Source organism: Panthera uncia, chromosome B1 (assembly GCF_023721935.1).
Source record: "Panthera uncia isolate 11264 chromosome B1, Puncia_PCG_1.0, whole genome shotgun sequence".
NCBI lineage: Eukaryota > Metazoa > Chordata > Mammalia > Carnivora > Felidae > Panthera > Panthera uncia.
In genome coordinates this window covers 186732666-186759567 of record NC_064811.1, presented here as the reverse complement: position 1 = coordinate 186759567, position 26902 = coordinate 186732666, and the positions used below count along the sequence as shown (strand labels likewise).

Below are 26902 nucleotides of genomic sequence, written 5' to 3'. Positions count from 1 at the left end.
CATCTCCTGGGTTCCGGATCGTTCTCCACTCTTTGGTAGCAGTGTAACCTTCAGCACATTACTTACTTATTCTTTTTTTGGTTTGAGAGTCCTCACCTATAAAATAAGAATTAAAACTATCTATGGAGTAGTTACGAGGATTTAAAATCGGCATTTATATTTAGCACAATGCCTGGAATACATAAAGTCCCCCTGAATTGTAGCTCTCGTCATTGCTTCCCTACATTGTGCTAAATTTCCAAGTCAGCGTTAGCTTCGTCCTTTAGCTGTGATTGAAGGACGTTGGTGTTTACATTCCATGTCTTACCTTGAGGGTGAGCTGGACAATGAAAGAGTAGACACTGTGATCCTCTAGTAGCTAAGGATGTCCAAAGGTTCTCGGAGAAGAAGGGCTGTTGAACTAGTTCAGACCATATTTTTAAAACCAAACATAATTGGAAATGATGTTTGATTGGAAATAATCCCTGTTTTCACTTGTCATTATGACAGGATCGGGCTTTTTCATAGGTTACAATATAAAATGCAACACTGAGACTCTGAGGTAAGAATCCTTTAGGTAATTCACTAAGAGGACACCCCCCCCCCCGCGCCCCAAGATGAAAACAGTGGCTTAGAGCCAACTTTAGGGAAAATTAATAATGCAGAATGAAAGAAAGCACAGCTTAACTTCCTCTATCCTGGTCACTCGACGACGTACGATAAAATCTCACATCACTTAAACAGAAGAGTCTGAAAGGTCAAAAGGTAACTTTAGATTTTGAATGAAAAGTTTTGAAAGAAATGAAAACGAGTGGGTCGAGTGGGTCATCGCAGTCCAAATGAGTTTAAGTGGAATGCTATTTTATGTCCATGAGATATGCTCATTGTTTTAATTTGGTTGTTCTAAGTGGGTTCCACATCACCGTTGTTTGTATCAACGGTGTCTTCAAAGGTAAAGTCAGGCCTCAGCCAAGCTATTTGAGTTGCTCTTGATGTTTGGATTAACTCTGGTTGTTGTTGTTTTAAAATAAAAATGTTACAGTCTTTGGTAAACAGCTCTTTAGAGTGCTGTCAGAAGCAGAAGTTCATGTGGAAAGAGCTATTGATTGCTGATGGCTTTTTTGACATGATAATAATCGAATCTACTGGAAAGTCTTGAGGATCTGCTGTGAATGAGCTCCTTGCTGGTGATGAATATTCAAGCACTTTCAAAAATCCAGCTCCAAAGTCCCCTGCTTCTGAGGACAGCCACAAGTACTCCTGTTCTTTGGATTCTGGTAGCATTGTTTGCACCTCTCTTTGTAGTTCTGAATTGGGCCTTGCAACATCATTATTTGTTTTTTCCTTTTCCCTAATAAAATGGAAGTGCCTTGGGACACAGACTGTTAGCCATTCAGATAAGCTCCACAGGTAATTTATCAACAGATGAATTATTGAATATCCATAATGCCCAAAGCCCTGTGCCTTAGGTATACAAACAGGAGACTTACACAACTCTTGTCCTTGTCATTTTATTCTGCATAGTGCCTCGTCTCCTCCTTGACTTTTTTTCTCTCCTTTTCTGAGATGCCCTCTTTTCCCTCCAACTTCTCTTGCCACGACTTCACAGTGCGTTTTGTTCCTTCCTCGAGTAGACTTCTGAGTGATGGAGGTGCCTGAGGCGTGTTCCTGAACTCTTCTGTTTTCAATACGCACTCTCTCTAGGGCATCTCATTAATTCTCATGCATTTAAAGTATCATCTTTATGTCAGTGACTTTCAATTTTATGTCTCTGGTCCAGACACTTCTGAACATCAAGCCTCCATATTCTAATCGCCTTTGAAGTTTCATGGGTATCGGAAAATTAAACGTCTTAAAAAACACCCTCGGTCCTACCCCAGGATCTGGTCCCACCCTCCAGGGAGGCACCTTCGTGCACCCACCTGGCAAGTAAAACTCCTGGCAGTGATCTTGGGCACATCGTCTCTTTCACCCTGCACATGAGTCCGTCACCAAGTCCTGTTGAGTCTGCCTCCCAATATATTCTTCCTCTGGGCTCTACTCTCTATACACTGCTCAAAGGCCAGCCCACGGTGCAGGTAGAACGGCCCCTTTTGGCCCCGCTGGTCCAATCACTTGAGTCATCACGGCGGTTTCTTAAAGATCATAAAGCAGATCATGCTCTAAAATTCCTCCTCAGCTCTCATTGTTCTTAAGGTTTAGAAATCTTCCCCATAGCTTCACGACTCTACAATAAGGCTTTCATTTCCAGTCCCATCTCATGCTACGCAACACTTCCGTAATTCAGCAAATGGTAACGTCCTTTAAATCCCAAATTTGCCAAGTACCCTCCTCCCACAGTTTAGGGTTTGTCCGTGAGCCCTACCTTTTGAGGACCCCCTTTACCAAACGAAGCCCCACCGACCCTCTCTGCTTAACCGGCCTTTCCACACACAGGCTCCATCCAGCTTCTCACTAAATCAGGTCCCATCGTTCTTTTTTATCCTGAAGTATCCTGAACCCTTCCTTTATGTCCCCGTGGTAATTGGTAAGACTTAGGTCGTTAGATGATTATTTGCCCAACGTCTGGCTCCCCTGTTGTTCTGTAGGACCCATGAAGGCAAAGGTCTCGTCTGCTTTAGTCACACTTCAGACCCAGTACCTGACATGGTGGAAAGTCAGTAAATATTTGTGGAACGGATAGACCGAATAGGAAATAATAGTTCAAAAGCGCGTGGAAATACTGTGTAACAGAATGTGCTTAAAACTTAAGGCTATAATACGGAAATAAATTTGACAGCCCCGTGAAGACCTTTAGTTTGTGATGAAACCAGGCTTCTGCTCTTTTTTTTGACCTATCACATCTTAGCATTGTCATTACCAAGAATATATGGGACCACAGGAAAAAAAAATATATCTTGTATCAGTTTGATGGCAAATGTTTATCGATCACACATTTTTTGTCGTTGTCGTTTTATTTCTCATGGTGCCTGGTACTTTTCTAGAAGTTTGGGATCTAGCTGGTGCGATATATGTCCCCTGGGGGACAGACAGTAAGCAAGAACACAGAAAATGTCAGTGCTTGAGAAATACCATGAACTAAATAAAACAGAGTGATGGCATGGGTGGGATGGTTAGTGACCTGGGAAAAGGCGACCTGGGAGCTGAGGCCTGAGTGACAAGAGTCAAGCCTTCCAGCCGGTGGGAACAGCATGTGGCAGAAGTACATGTGGAAAGAGCTATTGATTGCTGAGGCAGGTACTGTTGTGTTTGAGAAATGGAGCGATGGCCAGTGGTCCCGGAGCGGAGAGAAGAGCAGAGAAGGAGGAGTACACGCTTTTGGGGGTAGAGAAGCCGGGGTTTCAAGTTCTGACTCTCCCCTTCCTGGTTATCGATCACAACAAAATGGAGGCAGTCATGACGCCAGCTCGTAGGCAATGTTGCTAAATAAGACGGTGAGGGTAAATGTTAGTAATAATGCACATCATTGATAATTTAAACATCATTAACCTACCTTCCACAGAACTTCTGTCCAGGGAAAACCGGTAGCCTGAATGTTAAACTAATGGCTGTGTTTGTGTGTTTAATAGCTTGCTAATAGACAATCTTTTAAAACGGCGTTGCTACTTATTTACAAACATTCATATTTACATTGATGTCTCGCAAAAGGTTAAAAAGCTGAAGAGAGAACTCTCACAGATGAAGCAGGAATTGCTCTATAAAGAACAAGGCTTTGAGACATTGCAACAGTGAGTATAAAAATACTGAAATTCACTTTAGAATAATTGAAAGCCCCCTAACTAATACAAAGAAAAGAGAAGTACATTGGGGCGCCTGGGTGGCTCGGTCGGTTGGGCGTCTGACTACGGCTCAGGTCATGATCTCGCAGTTTGTGAGTTCGAGCCCCGCGTCGGGCTCTGTGCTGACAGCTCGGAGCCTGGAGCCTGCTTCGGATTCTGTGTCTCCCTCGCTCTCTGCCCCTCCCTCGCTTGCACTCAGTCTCTCTCTATCTCAAAAACAAATAAACATTAAAAAAAAAAGAAAATAGAAGTACAGATTACATAAGAGATTTCTCCAAGAAACATGAAGTAAAAAGCTCAGAGCTCTGCACCAGAAACCAAAGAAAACCAATCAACCAACAAAAATCGTGGGGGAAATCTGTACACGTGGAAGAGGTCTGAAGTTTTATCCGTCATCGGAGATCCAAAGAAACCAGTGGGAATGTTAACTTTGTGCCCCGGGCACCTGCCAGCCTGCTCTGAATTTGAGGTATGGAACCAAGGGACGAGGCACAGGAAGTGCCTCCACATTGGGCTCCTGCGGCTGCACGAGGTGAGCCTCTGCTGCCCTGAGCCTCGGGTTGACCTCAGGGAGCAAGTCAGGTTGTCCGAGAGGAGCTTGAGTGAGTTCCTCATTTCCTGTGTCCCTTCTGTCCTTTCCAGTTCTGTAGTCAAGTCTGATAGGCTGGGCCAAGTTAAGGAAAATATGGCTGACAGAGGGCAGCAGAACCTGGGATCTCCCGCCCCATTCCCGGCCCCCAGAAGCCACTGTTCTCCCTGCTGACGAGGTGCGGCCCAGCTAAAGCCTGGCAGGCACACCGAACTTTCCAGCCCTCCCGATCCTACCACAGGGTCTCTGGTGCGAGGCAAGAAGCTGATGGTTTTCACAGCCACATGACTGCAGAGAGGATTAAAGGCATGATCCCTCAAAAGGCATTTAACTGTTTTTTACTTCCCTCCTCTGTGTACAGGGCCCTCTGCCAACCGCGGAGCAGTGTTTACAGAGAGAGTCCCTGATTGCCTGCTTGTTCCTCCCCCGCCCTCCCCTCTGTAGCCACCCAAGGCAGATGGCATTACCCCTTTGAAAGATCCTGTATATTTGTTGGCCAGACAAACCACAAGCTGGGTGTTCTGTGTGTTTGCACGATGAGTTATACGTCAGGACGCCAGTCATGACTCTTGACCACCAGTCCCGTGACTTTGGCTTCAGAGACTGGTTTTATGACTCAGTCTTCTTTTTGGCCACTCACTCACGTCATCATAACCGTTTTATTCATTCAGATGCTCCTGTCCTAGTGGTTTTCAAACCTGACGGCATATTAGAATAATCTGTTTAAAATAAAATACCTATTTTTGGTCTCCATCTAGGTATATTTTATGAGATCCCTGGGTGGTCCTCAAGTATAGCTGTGTTCTAAGAACCTCAGCAGACTGCAGAGCCCCCCCCCTTCAAAACTGAGCAGATCTAGAATGCCACAGATGTGATATTTAGTAAATTGCATGTCAACATAAAGGAGGGCTTTGTGGTGCCAGTGGAGAGAGGACACAAACTTTGAAGAGTGCCACAAAACGTTTAGCTATACGGTAAACATTCTTAAGGCACATGAAATTCTAACTCATGTCACCACCCGGGATTAAAGGTTAGCCAAACTTTGCTGTTTTTGTTATATTGATATAACAATGCTGTATTGTTTTAAAGCAGTTTGCTTGCAAGCAATTTTTATAGGAATCTGAGGCATGTTTAAGAATCTGTCAATAACATTCCACAAGAAAACAATAGACATCTGTTGTAGAAATTCAGGCATTCTCTTGCAATGATTCTAAGCCCTTGAACCAAAGGCAGAAAGATACGATATCTAACATCAGAGACCTCTCTTGTTGATCCTAACTATAGACAAAATAAAGCTGTTTTCATTCAGATGTTAACTACCATACTACTAGAACATTGGATAAAAATTGATTGAACCCAGAGACCATACTTTCCAAGAAACCACATTCCTGATACTATAAAGGAACTTTTACTTGGGGTTTTGACAGAAAATATATTTCAGGAAAAGATGTAAATAGAATCCTACTGCGTGCTTTACCACCTCTCATTTATTCACGATAGAATGGATATTTTTGCCAAATCTGGGGCTATAATATAATTTAAACTCAGGCTTTCATTTTACTGGGTACAGTAGTTCATGCTGGATGAATGAATGTAGCTTTATTCTCTACATTATTCATTTCAGTCTGTGGTCCCAAAGTTGACTTTGGCCTCGGCAACAGCAGAGCTTATGTGTAGATGGACATTTCTACTTTGCCACCTGCAGCATCCACTCAAATGTGGCAAATGAGAAGGGATGGATGAAGCACTGAGCAAGCCAAAAGTATATACCTATTCTGTGAAAATTTGGCTCAGGGGGTACATATTTGCCAGGGAAGGTGTGCCTATGGGACTCTCTTATCTTTCGGGAGAGACGAAGACATAGGGGAAATTAATAACAGTGCACAGAAAAAAAACAAAAGAAAAACGTTTGTTTGCTTTTTATTTTTTTTAGGGAAGAATATAAAATGGCATTTCTCAAATCAAGAACAAAAAACACAGTAGTTTGTCTTAAAGATCAGCAAATAATGCCCATATTTTGTTTGGTTTTTGTTTGGTTTTATTTTATGGTCAGTTAGGGTCGAAAAAGAGAGAAGAGGTGGGAGACGCAGAGTTGAGGAGAGAAGAAGAGGAACAGTTAGAGGAGAACGGAGGTGTTCAAAGGAGGAAGAAGAAGGGAGAGGAAGCCCAGAAGGAGCTCCGCGGTGGGCGCTGAGTTGAGATAGCCTGTCCTCGTCGTGTTTAGCACCCAACTGAGCGAGCAGTGGGCAGCCAGGAGATTTTTGTCTAGTTCTGAAGCTCTCTGAAATGTAAATGAGCAGGCTTGAAGTAGTCCTGCCTTTATTTTTAAGTGTTAAAGTTAATTTCTGAGAACGGCTCACCTACTTTTTTTGTTTTCAGATGTTAAAGTTGATTTGTGACTTCAAGACCTGTTTTGCGGTTAGATTCTGAAGGTTTTTCACAAATAGAAAGAAATCACTTGGGCTTTAGAAATTCCCTTTGACACAGTTTAAGAGTCCTGTGTTAGTAGCTACTTCATGAAATCTCAGGGCTTTGTGGGTTGTTTTTTTTTTTTTAATTAAAATAAGTTTTTTTGCCTCAACTACTCAGTTGGTAGATACAGTACTTAAGGGAGCCAACAATTTCGCTGATGAATCCTTTCCCAGAGAAATGGAATTCACCAGTATTCAAAGTACCCCCAGTGATTTTTATCAAATATTCCAAGTGTAATAGGAGAGCCCAAAGCCCGAGTCTGTCCTTTTGAGGATTATGACCCGACTAGCTAAGTGTTTATGCAATCTCAAGGCTAAAGTCGGGTAAACTTCCTGGTCTTACTTCTCCTACTTGGAGGAAGTGTGACTAATAGATCTCTAGAGTCCCTTCCCACCCTAAACACTGTGTGCGTGCGCACGCGGCTGTTTAATTCAGTGATGCCGTTGGTTGTACTGTATTATCAAACAACCTGATGATGAAATTTATTTGATCTTAGGTTAAGACTGTTCGGCAATAAAATACTAAAACAGTACTTGGGGAAGTAGGTTATCTACAAACTGCACTTGCTCGAGTCAACTTTGGAAGAGTAAGATGGCATCATTGGTGGGTGGTTGTTTGGTTTTTGTTTTGTTTTTTCAGATTAGTCCCTTCACACTGACATAAAAAAAATGTCCATCATTACATGTTTTAAACCGAACGAGCGCAGAGCCAGTTTTCTGTGGCTTCATGGATGCCATTTCTCTGTGGACAAGACTAAGAATTATGTCCAAGAGTGAGAGCTCTTGGCCAGTGGGGCAGAAGCATAGCCGTATGTTCTTCAAGTGAACCCTGAATTGTATTCAAAATGAATGCCGGGCAGCATCAGTGGCTGGAGAGTGATAGTGAGGGTCCTGTTAAACCATTTTTTTTTTAACGTTTACTTATTTTTGAGACAGAGAGAGACAGAGCAGACCAGGGGAAGGGCAGAGAGAGAAGGAGACACAGAATCTGAAACAGACTCCAGGCTCCGAGCCAGCAGCACAGCGCCCGACGCGGGGCTCGAACTCACGGACCACGAGGTCATGACCTGAGCCAAAGTCGGACGCTTAACCGACTGAGCCACCCAGGCGCCCCTGCCACTTTTTTTTTTTTTTTTTTTTTTTAAAGAATTAGGTAATTTGGTTGGGCCCTTCATGCACAAAGAATTAGGTTACTTGAAACCCCCTGACATAGGGTGACCATGCAAACTGTAAGGACATTTGGTGAGCAGATCTGCAGGGGTGACAGATGAGCTGGTGGAAGAACTCTTTATTCAACGTTAGCACCTCTGCTCTTCTGCCTGGTTCCTAGATTTGAACTCGTCCGCAAGGCAAGCAGTTTTACCTTGACTCATAACGGCCATAAAACAGAATGAGCATTTTTCACGTATTTGAAAACCAACAGGAAACTAACCACACGATCCAAATATGTAGGATTCTCACTGGTATAAATAATAATCACTCCCGTTTACGCATCGCCCACCAGCTCCTAGGCACCGTACTTGGTTTTGCACAGACATCAGGGCATGTAAGATGAGGCGACAGTGAAGGATCTGCACTTCCTGTAGTTGTTCAGTTTATTGGCACTTCTGTCCTGCTAAATCCTTTCCCGGTGGCCTTAACCTGTCTCAGGGTGGAGGTCGGATTAGCGTGAGGAGGTTTGAATTCAGCCAGTGGAAGGATCGCCCAAACTGACTCAAGACAAAATGACTGAGCTTGAAAATGTTGAGAAACGGACTGGGCGTGAGGTGGGCGATGGGGGAGTGTGAGCTAGGAGTGGTTGGAAGAGAAAACGGGAGAACAGTCGGCTTGAAAGCACGATGTCGGTATGTGGGAAGAAAGTCGCAAAGTCATCAGCCAACTACGACCGTCCAAAAACCAGCTCCTGCTGTTTGTGTAACTTGTACTCTGTCAACAGTCTTTAACATTTTTCTTTCTTCTTTCTTTCTTTCTTTCTTTCTTTCTTTCTTTCTTTCTTTCTTCTTCCTTCCTTTCTTTCTTTCTTCTTTCTTTCTTTCTTTCTTCCCTCTTTCTTTCTTCTTTCTTTCTTTCTTTCTTTCCTTCTTTCTTTCTTTCTTCCCTTCTTTCTTTTCTTTCTTTCTTTCTTTTTTCTTTCTTCCTTCCTTTCTTTCTTCTTTCTCATTCTTTCTTTCTTTCCTCTTTCTTTCCTCTTTCTTTCTTTCTTTCTTCCCTCTTTCTTTCCTCTTTCTTTCTTTCTTTCTTTCTTTCGTTCTTCCCTCTTTCTTTCTTTCTTTCTTTCTTCCTTTCTTCTTTCTTTCTTTCTTTCCTTCTTTCTTCCTTCTTTCTTTCTTTCTTTCTTTCTTCCCTCTTTCTTTCTTTCCTTTCTTTTCTTTCTTTCTTTCTTTTTGCTTTCTTCTTTCTTTCTTTCCTTTCTTTCTTCTTTCTTCTTTCTCTTTCTTTCTTTCTTTCCTCCCTCTTTCTTTCCTCTTTCTTTCTTTCTTCCTTTCTTCTTTCTTTCTTTCCTTCTTCTTTCTTTCTTTCTTCCTTTCTTCCCTCTTTCTTTCTTTCTTTCTTTCTTTCCTTCTTTCCTTCTTTCTTTTCTTTCTTTCTCTTTTTTCTTTTCACAGAATTGATAAGAAAATGTCTGGAGGCCAGAGTGGCTATGAACTCAGTGAAGCCAAAGCCATTCTAACTGAACTGAAATCTATCAGAAAGGCTATCAGCTCAGGAGAAAAAGAAAAACAAGATCTGATGCAGGTATGTTACAAACATTTTGTGAAGTCAGACAGCTACCTTCTGGGGCCCCAGAAACTCTTATCGGGGCGGAAGCTCTCCATCAGAATCCGGATGGCCCTTTATCACCCTGCCTCATTCACACAGAACTTGCTCCCATAGGAGATGTTTGTGGGCACCAAGGCAACAGGCTGCCGTGAACGCGTTGGTTCCGAGGTTCTGATGTGCTTGTTTGAAGGCAGGCTTTGGATGGCTTTTGAGACAGGACGTGCTGGATCCTGGAGTCCACGTGAGATTAGCATTTGGGGGCACCTGCAACTCACTGAAACTTCATGTGGAAACCAGATAAGCAGGGTTACCTAAACTGTGATCCTCAGCTGGGGACACACAAAGGGTACGTCACCTGTCAACAGCAGGTCGAGGATATGCCCTGAGGTGTATGGGGAAGGCATGTGAGGAGCTTCAAAAAGCTTCGCCCCACCCTAGGTGATTCTGAGGTGCCAGCTGGGGGTGGGGAATGCCGACCCAGCTGGGGGGTGCCCATCTAGTCATCCTAGGAAAGCTGCCGGTGGCAGAAAATCCCCGTGTGAAACCTGCATAGTTCTCAGCCCAAAGGTGAGCCAGCCTTGTGGGTACAAGAAACAACCATTCAGTGATCAGTGTCCTGCATTTTAACTGACCTCATGTCAGTTTTCAAAATGCCAACGGAATGTAGGTACATGTTCTACATGTACCTATAATTTTGCATTTGGGGAATTTTGAAATAACCTGCAGGAAGAGATCAAATAGAAAAGACAGTAGTGATAATGGCGAATCCTTGTTAAGTATTGACTGTGTGCTGGGCAGTCTTCTCCCTGCCTTGCATGAAAGTAGTTCAGTTAATTCTGACAACAGCCCTTGGGCATGTATTGTTCTCACTTACAGACAAGGAAATTGCAGGACACAAAAGTTAAGTAGCCTCCTTAAAGTCACACAGCTTAGGAGTGGCAGGACTTTGGTTCAAACCTATGCAGTCTTGCTCCAGAATATGTGGTTTTAAACATATATGGGAAACATAGAAAACTTTATTTGGATATATTTCTATTTTGTTCTAAAGCAATCCTGATGATTAAAACAGTAATTCCTAAAATGCACATCAGAGGTCCTTTGGAAAAAAATTAATAGTTAGCTTGAGCAAATTTATGTTGGAACTTTATAATTCAGCCATCTTAGGTTATCTTTGATTCTTCCAGTAACGAAGAAATTTGGGTTTATAAACAGACCAGATTAAGTTAAAAGATTAGAGTCCTTTTCAGTTACTAAAGTATATAAAATAATTGACTAGCAGATACAGAAATCGAGAGTAGAGCTAAGAAGGACATTAGGTGGGTAGCTTCCATGACTTTCAGACCTCTTTGACCATGACCCACAGTAAAGGATACATTCTACATGAAAACCCAGTCACACACAAATGTCTTTATGTTTGGAGACACACACACACACACACACACACACACACACACACACACACCATATATCACAGATGTTTGCCTGCTGTTAATACTAGTAATGCGGTCTGAATTGACTTTCTAGTCTCTTCTTTTTCAGCACAAAACATACCAGTCATGACCTACTAAATTGATAAGGTATACTGTCATCCCAGACAGGCTTGAAAAAATACTACTCTTTCCACTCTACAGGTGAAAAAATAGAAAAGACTTGCCCAAAGTCACTAAAAGGCTTCTATGTTCTTTTCTGTGATATATATTTGATATGATCGTTGAAGTCTCATCCCTCTTGTATTTACATTTTGCATAAATGAACCTTTGAAAAAGAAAATTAAAAAGGCCGGGTAAAAGGCACATGTCAGATCTCTGATATTTCTAGTTTTTGGGGGACACTTCTCATTTTTTATTGTAAAAATTGTAAATATCAGGATTAAATCCTGGCTTTTCTTAAAGTTGGCAATAATGAGCTTCTTACCATTTTTATTAGTGTTAGGGCCAGGGGAGGGTTGGGAACAATTTAGTTAAGATTTTTCTCTTTCTTAATACTTTCACTTGCTCACATCCTCTCTTGAAAGTAAGCTCAGTATATTAAACACGGGTGGCAACAACAGGCACATTCATTGTTGATTATTCACTTTACAAAACCAGACATTATCACTCTGGCATTGCCATGCAGTCAGTGTAAAGATGGGCTGGGACCAGCTGCCAGCACTTCAGCTTCTGGGCCTCAGTTTCCTCATCTCTGACATTACCAGGACCAGATAATCTCTTGGGTCCCATCCAGACGTAAAATGGCATTATTACGGAAGTCTGCTAAGTAGGAAGTTTTCTTCTATATCTAAAATGAGATTGCACTGTAGGTATTCCACATTTACATAATTTCTGCTGTATGAAGTGAGTAGTTAAGATGAGTCATTTTAAAATAGAGATCTTTTTGGGGCTCCTGGGTGGCTCAGTCGTTAAGCATCCGACTCTTGGTTTTGGCTCAGATCATGATCTCACGGTTGGCGAGTTTGAGCCCCACATGGGGTTCCGCACTAACAGCGTGGAGCCCGCTTGGGATTCTCCCTCTCATCCTCTCTTTCTGGCCCTCTCCCGCTTGGACTCTTTTTCTCTCTCAAGATAAATAAATAAACCTTACAAAATAAATAAATTTTGAAAATAGAAATCTTTTCGATTGTTAAAAATAAGAAATGCGTGTACTAAATGTAAAGGTGCCATTAAGCACAGCGTGAATAATTCCAGCTTGGGAAAGGTAAGATAATCTGTTTATTATGACCTCACACACTTCCAGAGTCACACGGGTGTATATGGGAAATTAGGTTCTAATCTTATGTTTTCAATAATTTAAAGTGATACATACCTGTTAAAGTAGCTGGTTTTTTCCTATCGAGATCACTTCTTTCAATTTAATTTTACCTGCTGGGTGAGTTGCCATCCTAAACGTTAAGTTTCACGTACGACTTTGTGTTTCCTGAACAGAGTCTCGCTAAGCTGCGGGAGCGGTTCCATCTGGACCGGAGCACGGGCACATCCGAGCCAGATTTGAGGTCCAGTCCTGTGAACTCCCATTTATCTCTCTCCAGACAGACCCTTGACGCCGGGTCACAAACCAGCATTTCCGGAGATGTAAGTTACCCACGTGAACGGTTGGCCCCAGCGCTGGCCGTGATGGGCCTGAATTACAACATGGATGGCAAGTGGGACAGGTGCTCGCTAGCTGGTTTGAATTCCAGCTGCGTGGGTTCAGTATTTCATATTCAGAGATCGGTTTTAAAAATCAGAGCCTTCTCTTTTCTGTCTGGATGTCACACGTATCAAGATTTGTCCGTATGAATGGTTTTGCTCAGACTTTCTCGTATTTATTCAGAGACATTACTGAAAGGCCACAGACACATAAAAATTTAAGTTTCCCCTATTAAATTTAGAGTCTTAGAAATTTAGATCTTTCCAATTAAACATTGAGGCTGATGAGAAACAAAAAAATATGCCTTTAAAAGCTAACAGATTTTTTTTTATATCCAAGGTTGTCTATACTAAAATGCATGTATGGTTTATGCCCAGCATTTGAAAATATTTACTATGGCTTTGAAAACTATGAACTATTTTGCCTTCTCTCTGGGATGCTGTTTAGCAGACCTTTACTTTTCAGTACGTTCCCAGTTTGCGTATTCTGTTCTGCGTCCTTGAATTCTGTGCCATGAAAATAAAACAGGCAGAGATCAACAGTAGGACTTACCTGTTTGAAAAATCATTTTTTTGAAGTTGTTTAGTTAATATCATGCATTTGGAAGCTAAATGATGGAAATTTTGGCTCATGGAGACGAAATTAGTTTCAGTTCGTAAATTTTATTGACCTGTGTTCCCTTCGTAAACTCTAAGATACCAGAAACATTGACATGATACTTTTTATCTTGAATCTGATGTGTGGAGAAAATGATGTTGAAGTCTTTGAAAAACAGACAAGCTTGAATTAAAAAGAAATGTTTTGCCCCCACTGAGACTGGAAAGTAAGTGCCTTTTTAACTGGCGTTCCTGATTTCAAGACCATCTTCGTTAGTTTTCCAATTACTTGTGCTTCCTAGAAACAAAAGCAGTTTACCTTCATTCATTAGCAGAGTTAATTGACTTTTTTCCCTTTTGTTTTTTACCAGATCGGAGTGAGAAGTAGATCAAATTTAGCTGAAAAGGTCAGGCTGAGCCTACAGTATGAAGAAGCCAAAAGAAGGTAACAACAGGGGAGCTCTTCAGTGTTCGGTGGTCAGCGGGCGCAAACAGAATTTTCTTTTCCAGAATTAATCTTTACTCGTATAGTGACATCTGCTGGGTGCTCCCCACGCCTTCTTACCAGGTCTGCTCTTCAGGGTTTTTAGACGTAAGGGTTGCAGAGTTCCCCCTCTGCTCGCTGTCTCCCCCTCACCCCAAAGCTGAAGGAAAAGGAGAATTAATGAGAAGTGTGGGCATGAAATTGCCCCCTTGTCTTTTGGAAGAAAGAAGCTTTGAACTTGTCCAATCCTTACTCACAAGTACAAGCGGGAAGATTGGCTTCTTAGGTGGAGTCGTGATATCGGCTCAGGTACAGGACTTAATAGTAGTTCAGCTCTCAGGTAAATAGCTTTAATTCCTTTGATTTGAGGGGAAGACTTCCTGCTAAGGTGCTTGAAGACGCTGCAGTGTCTGTTCCTGCGACTGCCTTCAGGACAAAGGAGAGATTCTATTTCCCTCCATTCCCTTACAACCCTGTGCTTTCTTTTCGTACTTCGTGATTCTGTGGAAGGTTCAGGAGACTTCTCCCTCCTCATCCAGTGCACGGGCTCACCTTGTTTTCATAATGTGGACACCTTGCTCATTTTATGGGGGAGGGTCATACAGCTATGTTTGATTTCATTATTTTCCTTTTAAGAGTTTAAGAATGCTACTGATTTGTGATTTGGGAAGACATTGGCAGGAGAGAAACTTCATTGTCACCCTGTAGGTGACAGAGAAGCTTATGTTCCTCCTCAAGAACATGAAAAGCTCAGCTGAGAACCTGCTAGAATGTCAGTTTCCTATAAGACCATCAGATAGATATTGAAGTATACCCATTATTATTGGTGATGAGGATTATTTAAAAGTAATTAGCAAAAATTCTTAGAGGTTATCTGGCTTTAACAAAGCAATTGTTTGATTTGCCTAAATACAGAATTTCCCTCTTTATAGCCTCTGTTACTGCTATTACTGGGTTCTTTGATTTACCGAAAAAAAAAAAAAAAAACCCTAACTAAGCTCTGTTCCGCAAATTATTAACTGTGTGAGTTTGAACAAGTCACTTAGTCTCTCTGAACATTTCACTCAGCTGATTTTAATGCTTGTAAGTTTTCCTTGTCAGATTTTACATTTCCTGAGGTTCTGAAAAATCCGGTATACTTTCTGGCTGCTTCTCAGTGCCCAGGCCATGCCTTGCCCTCCACCATAAGGATTGAGGATTGCTTTGTGGTTTCGTGGCCCGGTGATGTGAAAGCCTCTGGTGGATGGTGTTTGCGGCCCTCCAGCTGTGAGCACACCAACCCCTTAGCAGCCACAACTCCTGGGCTCTGTTGTAAACAAAGAGCGTTCTGTATCTGGTGTTCTGAAGGAGAATGGCCGTAACTCAGAATTAATTTTGGAGAACCACACCTCATGCCCTGGGTTCTCTGGGGCTCCACCTGACTTCCCTTGGATCAGCTTGAACTTTCGCTTTACTTTTGCTGCTAACAGTTTATTCCATCTGGAGTTTATACACAGCTCTTCTCTCCCCTGGGTGTCCCCAGAAATCTTCATCATGTCTCGTTCCCCAGATTTGGTGTGCTCTTTCCAAATAAAATTCAAGACCCACCTAATGCCCGATCACGCAAGTAATAGGTGCGTTTCTTTCCTTCATTAAGTCGTCACTCCCAGTTCTGTTGTTAAGTCAGTCACATCAGAACTTAAGACATTGGTTCTTTCCCACTTGGTTGCATTGCTGGCCTATTACCATTTGGGGTTTTATTTTAAAGTTACTAGCGATGCTGATGAGAGGGTAGATCTCGAGGGTTTGTGCATATGTTGAAAATGCTTTTCTTCCTCAATTCCGAGTACGTAAAGAGGCGGGTTGTATTTCCCTGAAACCTGTTTTCTCCTCCAGCCTTTGTTTTCTGTGCTTAATGAAGCTAATAATATCATGCTTATTTAGCATTTTGATGATTAATTTTCTAGTACGCTGAGACAGTTGTGTGCGGTTTTGTGGTTAAAGCTGATGTTACATCTATGGGAAGTGCAGACGGTGGGGGAAAATCACAAGTACGTTGTATATGCAGGGCCAGCTTGAGATGGCAGTTTTGTGTGTGTGTTTTTTTTTTTTTTAAACTAAAACCAGAAACTCTGGAACTACTTCCATCTTTGTCCAGAAAACATTATTTTGTTCATCTTTTTCCTTCCCTTCTACAACTTCTTCTGTCTAAAAGTAAAAAAAAAAAAAAAAATACCCCCTTTCTATCTACTTCTCATATTCCAGTATGTGCTGTAACAGCATCCAAAGTAACCATCCAGCTTTGTTTTTTTAATAGGAATATAGATTCCTTGTGCTAACCTCAGTTGCATTCATAACTTACCTTGATGTTGTGCTCGTGGTCAAAACAGCCACGTGCCATTTACCCCGTGAACAGTCCTGATGGTCCTCACGGTGCCGCAGAGCAGGTTCTTTGATTCAGATGGTCAGAACTTTTTTTTTTAAGTTTATTTATGTACTTTGTTGGGGGGGGGGGGGGAAGGGGCAGAGAGAGAGAGGAAGAGAGAGAATCCCAAGCAGGCTCCACACTGACAGCACAGAGCCTGACACGGGGCTCGAACTCACGATCCGTGAGATCATGACCTGAACGGAAGCCAAGAGTCTGATGCTTAACCGACTGAGCCCCCCACACGCCCCCAGAGCATTCTGGTTCAGTCCGAAGTTAACTTTACCAATTAGCGTTAAGCAGTACACATAGTAGAATCGGAGGTCAGGCAAAATTATGAAACCAGTGAAGTTCCCCTCTGCTGGTTTTTCCTCCTCCTCCCCCTTCTCCCCACCCCTGTCCCCCTCACCCACCCCATCACCTGCTGTCACCGTGGTGGAGCCGCTTCAGCTGCCCGTGCCGGCGAAGGTCCACTGGGCGCTGTGTGCTCCTGGACGGCTCCTGCACACTCAGGGAAACCGGGTCAAGTGCAGGGATGTCTGCCGTGCTGGCTCCATGAGTGCTCCGTAAGCGGCGTGGGCACCGATGTCACAGTGCACAGCTTCCTGGCAGCAGGAGGCCTGGGGCGAGGCAGGGCTGCTCCCTTTCCCTTGGCGACGCGGAGCCTGCTGGATCCACTTTGTTGTAATACTGGTCAGCCAAGCCACCGCTCCGTCTTCTCCCCTCGTCCTCCCCGACGGGCTGATAACCCGGCTGCCCCCCCCAGCCGACCCCGGGGACCCCCATCTTACTAGGGGACAGCGTCTTCACCCAGAGGAACAAAACCTATAGCGATGTCACGGCAGCCATCATTTACCTGAGTCGTTTTTTTTTTTTAAACGGAAGCCATCTGGGTATCCCTCCTGCCACCCTACCCGGGCAGTCGCACGTCCCGGCGGGCCTGCCCGGGGCTCCCAGCGCTCTCTGCTTTTTAAGCTTCGGTGTACTTTGACCTTCGCTCTTCTGTTTAGCTAGGCGGGTTTGCTTACTTGTGTCTTAAAGGTGAGGAACACGCAGCAGACCGGAGCCAGGTGTGGGGCGTCCCGGGGCTGGAGGGCGGGCTGCGGCCCTTACCTGCCTCCCAGCAGGCGATCACCTCCCCCCCCCCCCCGCCACCCGGGGGAGGGTCACCGGGTAGAGTCGGGGGAGGGCATCTAGACCCCCAGCCTTGGCTGGGTTGTGTCTTCCCTTTCCTGGGAGTTCTAAGTCTGTGCGCCCCTCTTCTTTATCGCTTTATTTTAGTATGGCCAACTTGAAAATTGAACTGTCAAAACTGGACAGTGAGACCTGGCCCGGGGCGCTGGACGTCGAGAAGGAGAAGCTGATGCTGATTAACGAGAAAGAAGAGCTTTTGAAGGAGCTGCAGTTTGTCACGCCACAAAAACGCACCCAAGATGAACTGGAGCACCTGGAGGCCGCCAGGCAGCGGCTGGAGGAGGAGCTGTTGTCCGTGAGGGGTCCGCCGAGCCGGGCGCTGACCGAGAGGTTCGTTTTCCTCCCTGGGGCCCCGGGCCCGGCAGCCCCCGGGGGTGCGTCTTCCCGCGCCCGGGTGCCCGTTCCCCGGTCTCCGCAAATCTGCACTGCGGCCGTCCTTAGTGGCCCGAGCCCCGGCACCCAGGGCCTTTCTTTCTGTAGGGCGGTGGAGCGTTACCCTCCTGAGGCCCCGTGGTGTCAGCTCCCCTGTTGGGACCGGGAACTGCCGCGACAGACGTTGAATAAGTAAGGAATGTGGACATAAAACCAGGAATGCAGCACGTCGCTGACTGCGTGTGATAACAATGGCTATAAACTCTTGCACCCTGATAAGAAAGATTATCTGGACTGGTAGAGCCACTGAAGCTTCCTACTCTGGGTTTTACGACTCACAGGAATGCAAAAGTTTATCGCCTTTCATTTCACAAGGCAAAGACAACTTGCTCCCTTTGGGTGTCTTAACAGGTCGCAAAAGGTTCGCTTGGATTTGGTTTGTCGGTCGAAACCCTCCTGTGAAGCAGGTGAAGATGTAAAGGGAAATACTTGAAGCAGTTTCCCGATCTTTCTGTGGGAGGGTGGGAGTTGACCACTCCACGTAAAACAGCCAGTTGTGTGAGCGGGAATATCAGGCAGGCGCTGTGCCCAGGAGCCCCGTGTCCAGGCCTCGCTGACGGACGTGGTCGGACGGACGCCTGTTCCAGCCGTGGACCGTGCAGCCTTTCAGAACCACTGCACCAGGGGCGTCCGGGCGGCTCAGTCGGTTGAGCGTCCGACTTCGGCTCAGGTCTTGATCTCGTGGTTTGTAGGTTCGAGCCCCGCGTCGGGCTCTGTGCTGACAGCTAAGGGCCTGGAGCCTGCTTCCGATTCTGTGTCTCCCTCTGTCTCTGCTCCCCCACTCACTCTCTGTCTCGCGCTCTCAAAAATAAATAAAAACGTTAAAAAAAAAAAGTTAAAAAAAAAAATCACTGCATCAGCAAGCGCTTTAGGCCAGCAGGTGAGGAGCAGTGCCTGTCCCGGAATGACAGGAAGGAAGGTCACGTTCATATAATTTCAAGTGACCTGGAAGTAACTTTAAGACACCCAGCCAGGGGCGCCTGGGTGGCGCAGTCGGTTGGGCGTCCGACTTCAGCCAGGTCACGATCTCGCGGTCCGTGAGTTCGAGCCCCGCGTCAGGCTCTGGGCTGATGGCTCGGAGCCTGGAGCCTGTTTCCGATTCTGTGTCTCCCTCTCTCTCTGCCCCTCCCCCGTTCATGCTCTGTCTCTCTCTGTCCCAAAAATAAATAAAAAACGTTGAAAAAAAAAATTAAAAAAAAAAAAAAAAAGACACCCAGCCATAATCCAACCGCCTTTTTTTTTTTTTTTTTTTTAATTTCTTGGCCTCTTGCCTTCTAATTCCTTGTCCCCTTAAGGTTGTGTGGCCACATAATATCAAAATATTTGAAGTGTGGGGCGGGAAACAGTAGGAAGGAGAACCGCTGACGTTCCCGGGTAGGTGTTGGCCTGTGGACTTGCCTGCCCCGAGTTTAATCGCCTGGGGAGAGTTGACTTCTGTGAGTTAAATGCCGGTCGAGAGGATGCCTGGCCACAGCTTTACGGAGCAGGCACACGCGTCAGAAGGGAAAGCCTCTGCACCTCACATTCCAGAAAGAATTCTCGTTGCCCACCTGCCGCTTCTTTCCTCCCCTCCTGCTCAGACATCTCTGTCTAGCAGTGCCGGCTGAAGGCTCTCCCCAAAGGTAGATGTCAGCGAGGCCGGCCAGGGAAAGATACACCCAACAAAGAGCAGAAGGAACAAAAAGTTCCGGAGAGAAGGCAGAGTCCCGTTGTATTCCTGAACTACCTTGATGTCCTGTCCGTCTTTACAGGTCTTAAATTTCTAGGGTAAAAGTTTGATAATCACCAGTGAATAGGACGGAATGAGTAGTTTTTGTGTGGCCCACACACAAAGCAGCAAGCGTATTTGCATCCTGTGTCACGCTTACTGAGTGTTATCTAATGACACATGCCTCACGGGGCCAAGTGCGTCCCAGCCATTGTCTGTGGTGTGTGTCTGGGAAGGGCCCCTACACGGCCTTTACGTTTGTTCTGGGAGAGAGAAAATAGGTGTGTGTTTGTTTTAATCATCTTTTACAGGAGTAGCGTCTTGTTTGTCTTTTTTATTAGAGCTAGAACTTCAAAAATGACTAATGAAGTAGCATTAGAAATAGTTTGTTCCCAAGCGCCGAGGCTTTGGCTTTCGTACTTTGGCTTGCGCATAATCCAAGAAATAACTGGAAGTAACTGCCCAGATCCCAGCAGAAACAGTAGGTGTGAACCCCTCAGGAAGAGGAACTATGAAATACATAAAAAAAATTACCAATTTAGTGAGATCCAGCCCTGGGTTTTGTATCGGATGGGGAGTAGGCAGTTTGACTCTCCTCCTGACTCAGGATACCTGCGTGACCCTGTCTCCCACAGTCGGATGTTAATGTTAGCAGGAAGGGAAGTGTGTATGTTTTATATTCGTAGTCTGTTGTTGGCCAGAAGCAAATCTCCATCATTATGTCGTAGTCTGAGGTTGAGGGGACTAACACCCTCTTGCTTGAGCAACTTAAACTTTCCTCACTGCTGTCCTTGGATGCAAAACGGCCCAGCGTCTCCCATGTCCAAAAGAGCAGAGCCACCTGCCGAAGGGAGCACTCTGGGAGCACCGAGTCTTTTGCTGCCCGAGTAGACCCAGATGGGTCGGCTTTGGAGTTTGTTGTCGTCGGTTCTCCTTTACTCCCCTGCGCTGTCACCTTTTCCATTTCTGCGTTATTTTCTTCTACTGTCTGTGCAGAGAGTATTTCTGCTCTGCTTATTGTTACTGTTGAACTGAAACAGGTGTCTTAGAAAGCAAGAGGGTGGCTCTGAACAGCGGGCTTCCTCGGTGCTACAGCAGGTGGTGGCCGGAGACACTTCCGGGAAATAAGGGTGACCGCACAAGCCTTGGTTTCATCATAGAGCAAACTGCTTCACCAGTACGAAACCCCTCAGTCTCCCCTTGGCATCTGCACGGCCGTCAAAGAAACCACTTCTGGGTCCCCCCAACTCTCCCTGTTTTCCATTTATGTTGTGGGTTTCTCATCATTTGGTGGGGGGGGGGGGGTGGCCTCAGGAAAGATTCTGAGCCATGACTGAATTTACATCTCTGAAGGAGCTAAACTCTCCTGAATTTCGTGACCCCAGAGACCCCCAGCACCACCACTCTGTGGGCAGAGCACTCAGATGAGGCGAGGACGCTCCCACCTAGGGCAGCAAAGCAGTTTGGGAAGAGGGAGACCTCCCTGTGAGGGATCAGCAGCAGAGAGAAATGGTTCTCAAATGAAAAACGTCACGGCGTCTAGGATTTCTCACACAGCTTCCGTATTCTCTCCATACAGCTGCTGAAATTCTAAAACTTCTGTGCTTTTCCGCAGCTGATAAGATCTTAACACTGCTCCTTCTTTTCTCACAAATCTCGTCTTAAATCTTGCCGAGATGTCTTCGTTGTTCCTTAATTATATGAATGTTTTTGTCTCTGCTTCTGAACAAATGTTAAAGCAAGTAGGTGGGGGTATGAGTGTCATTTATTTTTTAACGGAAAAGGAACGGCTCACTTGTATAGATGGCGTGACATTTTCCCTAGGTGGAAAGTTCTGGGTAGTCTTCATCAGGGGGCCCCGGGCAGGTGCTTCTGTCTCTCAGGGCGTGAGGGCAGAGAGAGGGCGGAGTGAAGGCCCTGCCTGGGTCTTGTGTAGAGCAGAGGAACGGAGAGTGTGGACCAGCGGGAGGGGCCGAGTTGAAATGACCCTTTCTCAGCTTGGAGAAGGGCTCGCGGAGCCTGGGATGCACCCTCGGGAAGGGGCTGATACCTGAGCAGTTTCTTCTTATCCCTGGTCCAGAGGAAGTTGGGGAGAACGCTTCCTACAAAGGACCCCTGGGATCTGAGGGAGGCTGCGGGCTTCAGTGACTCCCTCAGAGACGAGGGTCAGGTGCTTGACCGAGGACGGCCACTCCACGGGAAGGGCTTCTGTGACTCTCCCGGGTGCTTCGTTGTGCTTCTCCCAGCAAAGACACAAGCACAAGGGAGTGTCTTCAGGCAGCCTGGGCAGACCTGGGGCTCGCCTTCCAGGAGCTTCGGGTCTGACTGGGGAGCATGCAAACAAGAACACGAGGCCAGGTCTCAGTGGTTCAAGTGACCCTAAGAGGGCCTTCGCAGTCGGCTGGGGGAGGCCGCAATGGGGCCGTTGCTTGTGCCTGAGAGGCGGAAAGCTTTGGATGCTAAATTTCGCAGGAAACACGGTTATGTCATACCGAGGCCTCCTTAACACACTGGAAAAGCCTTCATTTGTTCGTGCAGGATTTAGTTTTAAAACTTATCTAACAATGTTTCTCCTGTTTCGGAAGACATGGGTTTGGGTAGGTTCTTGGGCTTTCTCCAGACCTTTATACCTTCTGATTCAGTTAATCTAATTCATATTCATTTTCTCCCCTGTTGAGTTTTTGTTTATATTTAAGAGATTAAAAAAAAAAATAGGGACTGTATTCCTTTTCGAAATACACCTTTGAAAGCTGGGAATTAAGAATTTATCATGCTTTGAAGTGCTAAACAAAATGACAAGAATTGCTTTTTTTTTATTTTAACATATAATGAAATTGTGTGGGTGACACATCAAAGGACAGATAGCTATAAATAAAATATGGGCATGTTTCCTTACTGCCTAAAACATACATTTCAAAGAGGTTAGAAATTAGGGAGATTTTCTCTTTCTCCCAAAAAAAAAAAAAATCGCTAATTTTTATATCCCCACCTTGCAAGGCGTGCTGAGGCTCTGAACAAAAAGCATGTGTTTTGATGTCTGTGGAGTACTTTCTCGTACATCACTGCATTTGATCCCTTTAACAGCCCTCGCGGGCAGACACAGTAGGATTTTAATCGCCGATTTGCAGAGGAGAAAACTGGGACCCCTTGACTAAAGTGACTCGTTTAAGGACACACGGTTCACAGCAGCAAATCCACTGGAAACCCCGGTGATTTTCTGGGTCCCACTCTGCCGTGGTTGGCCGCGCCGGACGGGCTCAGGCCAGGGACGTCTGAAGACCTTCAGCTGACACTGACCACAGGCCCGTTAATGTCTTAAAATAACTTAGTCAAAAACGCGGTTCTCTAACCCTCGAATTTTTTTTTTTTTTTTTTTAAACTTGTTCGGTTGAACGTGGATGAAATTTCACGGTAACGGGCACAGGCGATGAGATGCGTTACGGTAGGAACCGAAATCACTTTTGTGCCTTTTCCTTGTTTTAAACTGTTAAGCCCAAATGAGCTCACGCTGGCAATATGGACTAATTTGTTTCTTAATCGCTGAAATTCTCATCCAAGTAAGACTGGAATTGTTGTCACTAAATATTAGTCCGGAACGGTCCTTGTCAATTCCAGCCCTCACAATGGTCCTTCACAGATTGGCTGTCGCTCCTGTCAAGTGTCGTAGTAATTTAAGCCCAGGTCCCAGGCCTGTGGAAGGATTCTGTAATCTGTGTTAGTGGTTTGTGGTTTTCCTCCTCGCTGTCTTTCTCCACCTCATAAGGGCACAGAGGCTTTTTTTTTTTTTTTTTTTTTTTTTGTAATCCATTTAAGAAAATAGCAGGTTATCAAAAGTTTTAAACTTCCCAGTAAAGTTGGAGACTCGGGCTAGGTGTCCCTCTTCCTCTGGCGTGGCTGTGGACTCTGATGCCCACCTCACTCCTCGCTGCCCTTCTGTTTTCTCTCTGGCCGACCCATTGGGATTTCCCCCTCGTGGTACATAACGTCTGTGGAATCAGAATCTTTTCCTTCGGTTTCCACGCCTCAGCGTAATTACATGGAAGTAAATGCATTTGTTTCTTTTTTTCCAGATTGCATTTGGAAGAGCGAAGGAAAGAGCTGCTACAGAAACTTGAGGAAACTACTAAATTAACTACTTATTTGCACTCCCAACTGAAAAGGTAAGCCTGTTCGGCCCTTGAGGGAACAAGAACATTCAGGCATGTTTTGGCTCACCCTTGATGACTTTGGTCAACTCTTTGAAAGTAAATAAAATAGTGATGCCAGTACAGCTGAAACTTGGATGATCAAATTTAAAGTTGCGTAGATTTTTTTTTCCCCCCACGAACCCCGAGGTCACAATGTGGAATCTGTGTGAAATACGTTGTGGGAAGAAGATCTGTTTTAGCTATGAGTGCATACTTAGGAAAAGGACACATTTCTCCACCGGATGACTTGCCTTCAAATAATTAACTGTCCATTCGCTCCTTCAGTGTGCCCACAGAGGAGAGGAACGGACAGGGAGACGGGCTTGTGTGCAACCCCCTTATTCTTATAAGCTTGCCTTTTCCCTCTCTAGAGACTAAAAGCTTTATTCTTTAAGCAGAATAACTGCATTAACACTCTACCAGTTATGCTTTTTCCCCTCCTTCAATATTATTTTTTTTAATTTTTGTAAGTGTTCATTTTTTGAGAAAGAGAGAGAGAGCATGAGCAGGGGAGGTGCAGAGAGAGAGGGAGACACAGAATCCGAAGCAGGCCCTAGGCTCTGAGCACGGAGCCCGACGTGGGGCTAGAACTCACGAACCGTGAGATGGTGACCTGAGCCGAAGTTGGACGCTTAACCAACGGAGCCACCCAGGCGCCCCTCCCCCTTCCACATTATTAAACTACGTAGCTACTTCTCGATATCTGTGCAGGTAGATTTATCAATAGGTAGTTATCACTTTTTTTTTCTTTTTTAATTTTGCAACAGGGAAATTAGTCAGAACAGAACTGCTATTTAGAGAGGACTCAGGGAGCCAGCTTGAAAGTGCTCAGGAGTCACCAAGGCTATAGGTGGTATAGTGGCAGCCGCCACCCCCGTCATGACGTTATTTGGCGCCTCGGGGGGCCGAAGGGGCCGGAGGGCACGGTGCTTGGGTGTTGCGTGTCGTACCAGTCACAGTGAGTGCTTCCCCCCCTCAGCCTCTCTGCCAGCACCCTGTCCGTGTCGTCCGGGAGCAGCTTGGGCTCCCTGGCCTCCAGCCGGGGATCTCTGAACACCTCCAGCAGAGGGTCGCTCAGCTCCCTCAGTTCCGGAGAGCTCTATTACACCGGCCAGAGCGACCAGGTAGACGCGGATTATCAGTGTAAACTGGACCTCCTTCTGCAGGAGAAAGGCGGCTACATTCCTTCTGGACCCATCACCACCATCCACGAAAACGAGGTGGTCAAGTCCCCCAGCCAGCCTGGCCAGAGCGGCCCCTGTGGGGCGGCAGCCACAGCCACAGGCCACACTCCCCCACGGACTGAGGCCCCCAAGTCTGTGACGTCCCTGTCCTCACGGTCCTCCCTCTCCTCCTTGTCCCCTCCCGGCTCCCCCCTGGTTCTGGAAGGCACGTTCCCCATGTCTTCCCACGATGTCCCTCTCCATCGGTTCACTGCTGACTTTGAAGACTGTGAATTGAGTAGCCATTTTGCAGACATTGGCCTCGGTGACAATCAGATCTTGCTGGACTCGAACTCAGGAGGAGCGTCCCAGTCTCTCGCAGAGGATAAAGACCTCAGCGAATGCTCCCGGGAGCCGTTGTATGAAGGAACTGCAGGTAAGCCGAGACCTTTGCTTCCACGCTTTCCCTCTTAATTATTTTCAGAAGAGTGACAGGAGGGTTACGTTTTCCACATAAACAAATTGTGCTGGCCCCCTTCTCTGTCTGCTGCGAATTCATTTTGGCTTCACTCGAGGAGGAGTTTTTATTGATATACCCGGACTAGACATTTTTTTCTTTAACAGCTAAAAGTCGCTTTCCCTATTTAATAGACTTAATCGTTAAGTATCTGTCCTGTTGTCCAGAAACCCCCTGTACGGTGGCAGCTGGCTGGGAACATGTTTTGTGAGCACACGTCATAACTTCCACATAGATTCTCGTTCTGAAATAGCAAGGCAAAGAAGAGGGCTTTCTTTTAAAAGTCGGTCTAAAACAGATTAAAACCAAGGCAATTAGCATACCAGCTAATTAGTACCGGGGTTCGGTGTTTGGACTGCTCAGGGAATTCTATATAAATACAATTTTTGTTTCGTGCCAGACTCTCCCTTTCTGCCTCAAGTTAATTTGGGGAAAGCCGGTTCCCAGGTGCCGGTGTTACCCTGCCATCTTGTGGCCACGTTACTTTTTGCAGCCCGGGGAAGGAGCTGCCCGTTGACTTCTCACTGAGCCACAGAAACAGAGGGAGAATCGAATTCTTTTTCTTTTCATGTTTGTATCCCTTTGCAAGGCGGAAGCTTTCCATACATTCGGTGTGGCTGTAAAGGAAACAAGATGCCTTGCCTTGCTGGCAAATGACCATAGCTGTGGCCTGAGGAGGACGGTGGGTTTCGGAGCTCGCCCGGAACAGAATGTGAAAGAAAAGCCCCAGTGCTGGTCCCCAGGAGCCCCGCTCCGATCTGCACTCGGCTACCTCGTGCCCCCACGCGAGGGGACAGGCCTCTTTACAAGCATTTTCCTGCCGTTTCGAGAAGACTGTTTTGTATTTCTGGTCCTAAGAATTCTAAGCATGAATGGACTGGCCAACTCAGACGTTTAAAGAGAGAGGCAGATCCATCGCGTTTGTGTGGTTTCTAGTACGGAAGGCCGAAGCGCCACCTGTTGGTGGCCCGGAGCAGGGGCAGAGGCAGGGCACGCGGGACACGGGTGTGGCGTGTGCGGCGCTGCCTGGAAGGAGCCAAAGTTACAAGTCGCGTGTTCACTCAGATCATCAGCATCAGAGACCAGAAGCACAGGAGTGGCGTTTCCCTAGTGGCCAGGAGGGAGCAGAAGCCAGCTGTGGGGCCGCCCTCCTGCCCCCCCGGAAAGGAGTGCGGTGGGTGGGCCGTGCGTTCTGGCCCCGGAGCCGGTTCGGGCCTGTGCTCTTACTTGGGTGCAGTGAGCGTGAGCGCCTCACCCAGGCCGTCCGCCTTGTTGCTCCTCCCCTGCACAGTGGGAGTGACACAGTGTCCACCTCGTGGGGTCCTGGGAGGACGGGTGCCATAGCACCTGTAAAGCATCTCCCTGCGCCGGCGCTCGGCTCTCAGTTCACGTGATTAATACCACCGTGGCACCAGAGACAATACAAACCGCGCCAAGCACAGCTCCTTCCACAACACGCTGAAATTTATGAAAGAAAGACCAAGCAAGAGAGGAGAGCCGAGTGTATTCTGTG

General features: G+C 45.8%; 1 protein-coding gene across 3 annotated transcripts in view; it reads left to right on the top strand.

Annotated features, from left to right (window-relative positions):
- The window catches only part of WWC2 (WW and C2 domain containing 2), a 206244-nt gene that overhangs the window by 130285 nt on the left and 49057 nt on the right, over positions 1–26902 (top strand). For all 3 annotated transcript variants that reach the window (XM_049631788.1, XM_049631786.1, XM_049631787.1), the window contains exons 5-11: positions 3628–3707; positions 9425–9554; positions 12500–12646; positions 13672–13745; positions 17470–17712; positions 23593–23682; positions 24689–25308. In XM_049631788.1, the coding sequence (XP_049487745.1) occupies positions 3628–3707; positions 9425–9554; positions 12500–12646; positions 13672–13745; positions 17470–17712; positions 23593–23682; positions 24689–25308 (1384 nt within the window). The remainder of the gene's footprint in view (positions 1–3627; positions 3708–9424; positions 9555–12499; positions 12647–13671; positions 13746–17469; positions 17713–23592; positions 23683–24688; positions 25309–26902) is intronic.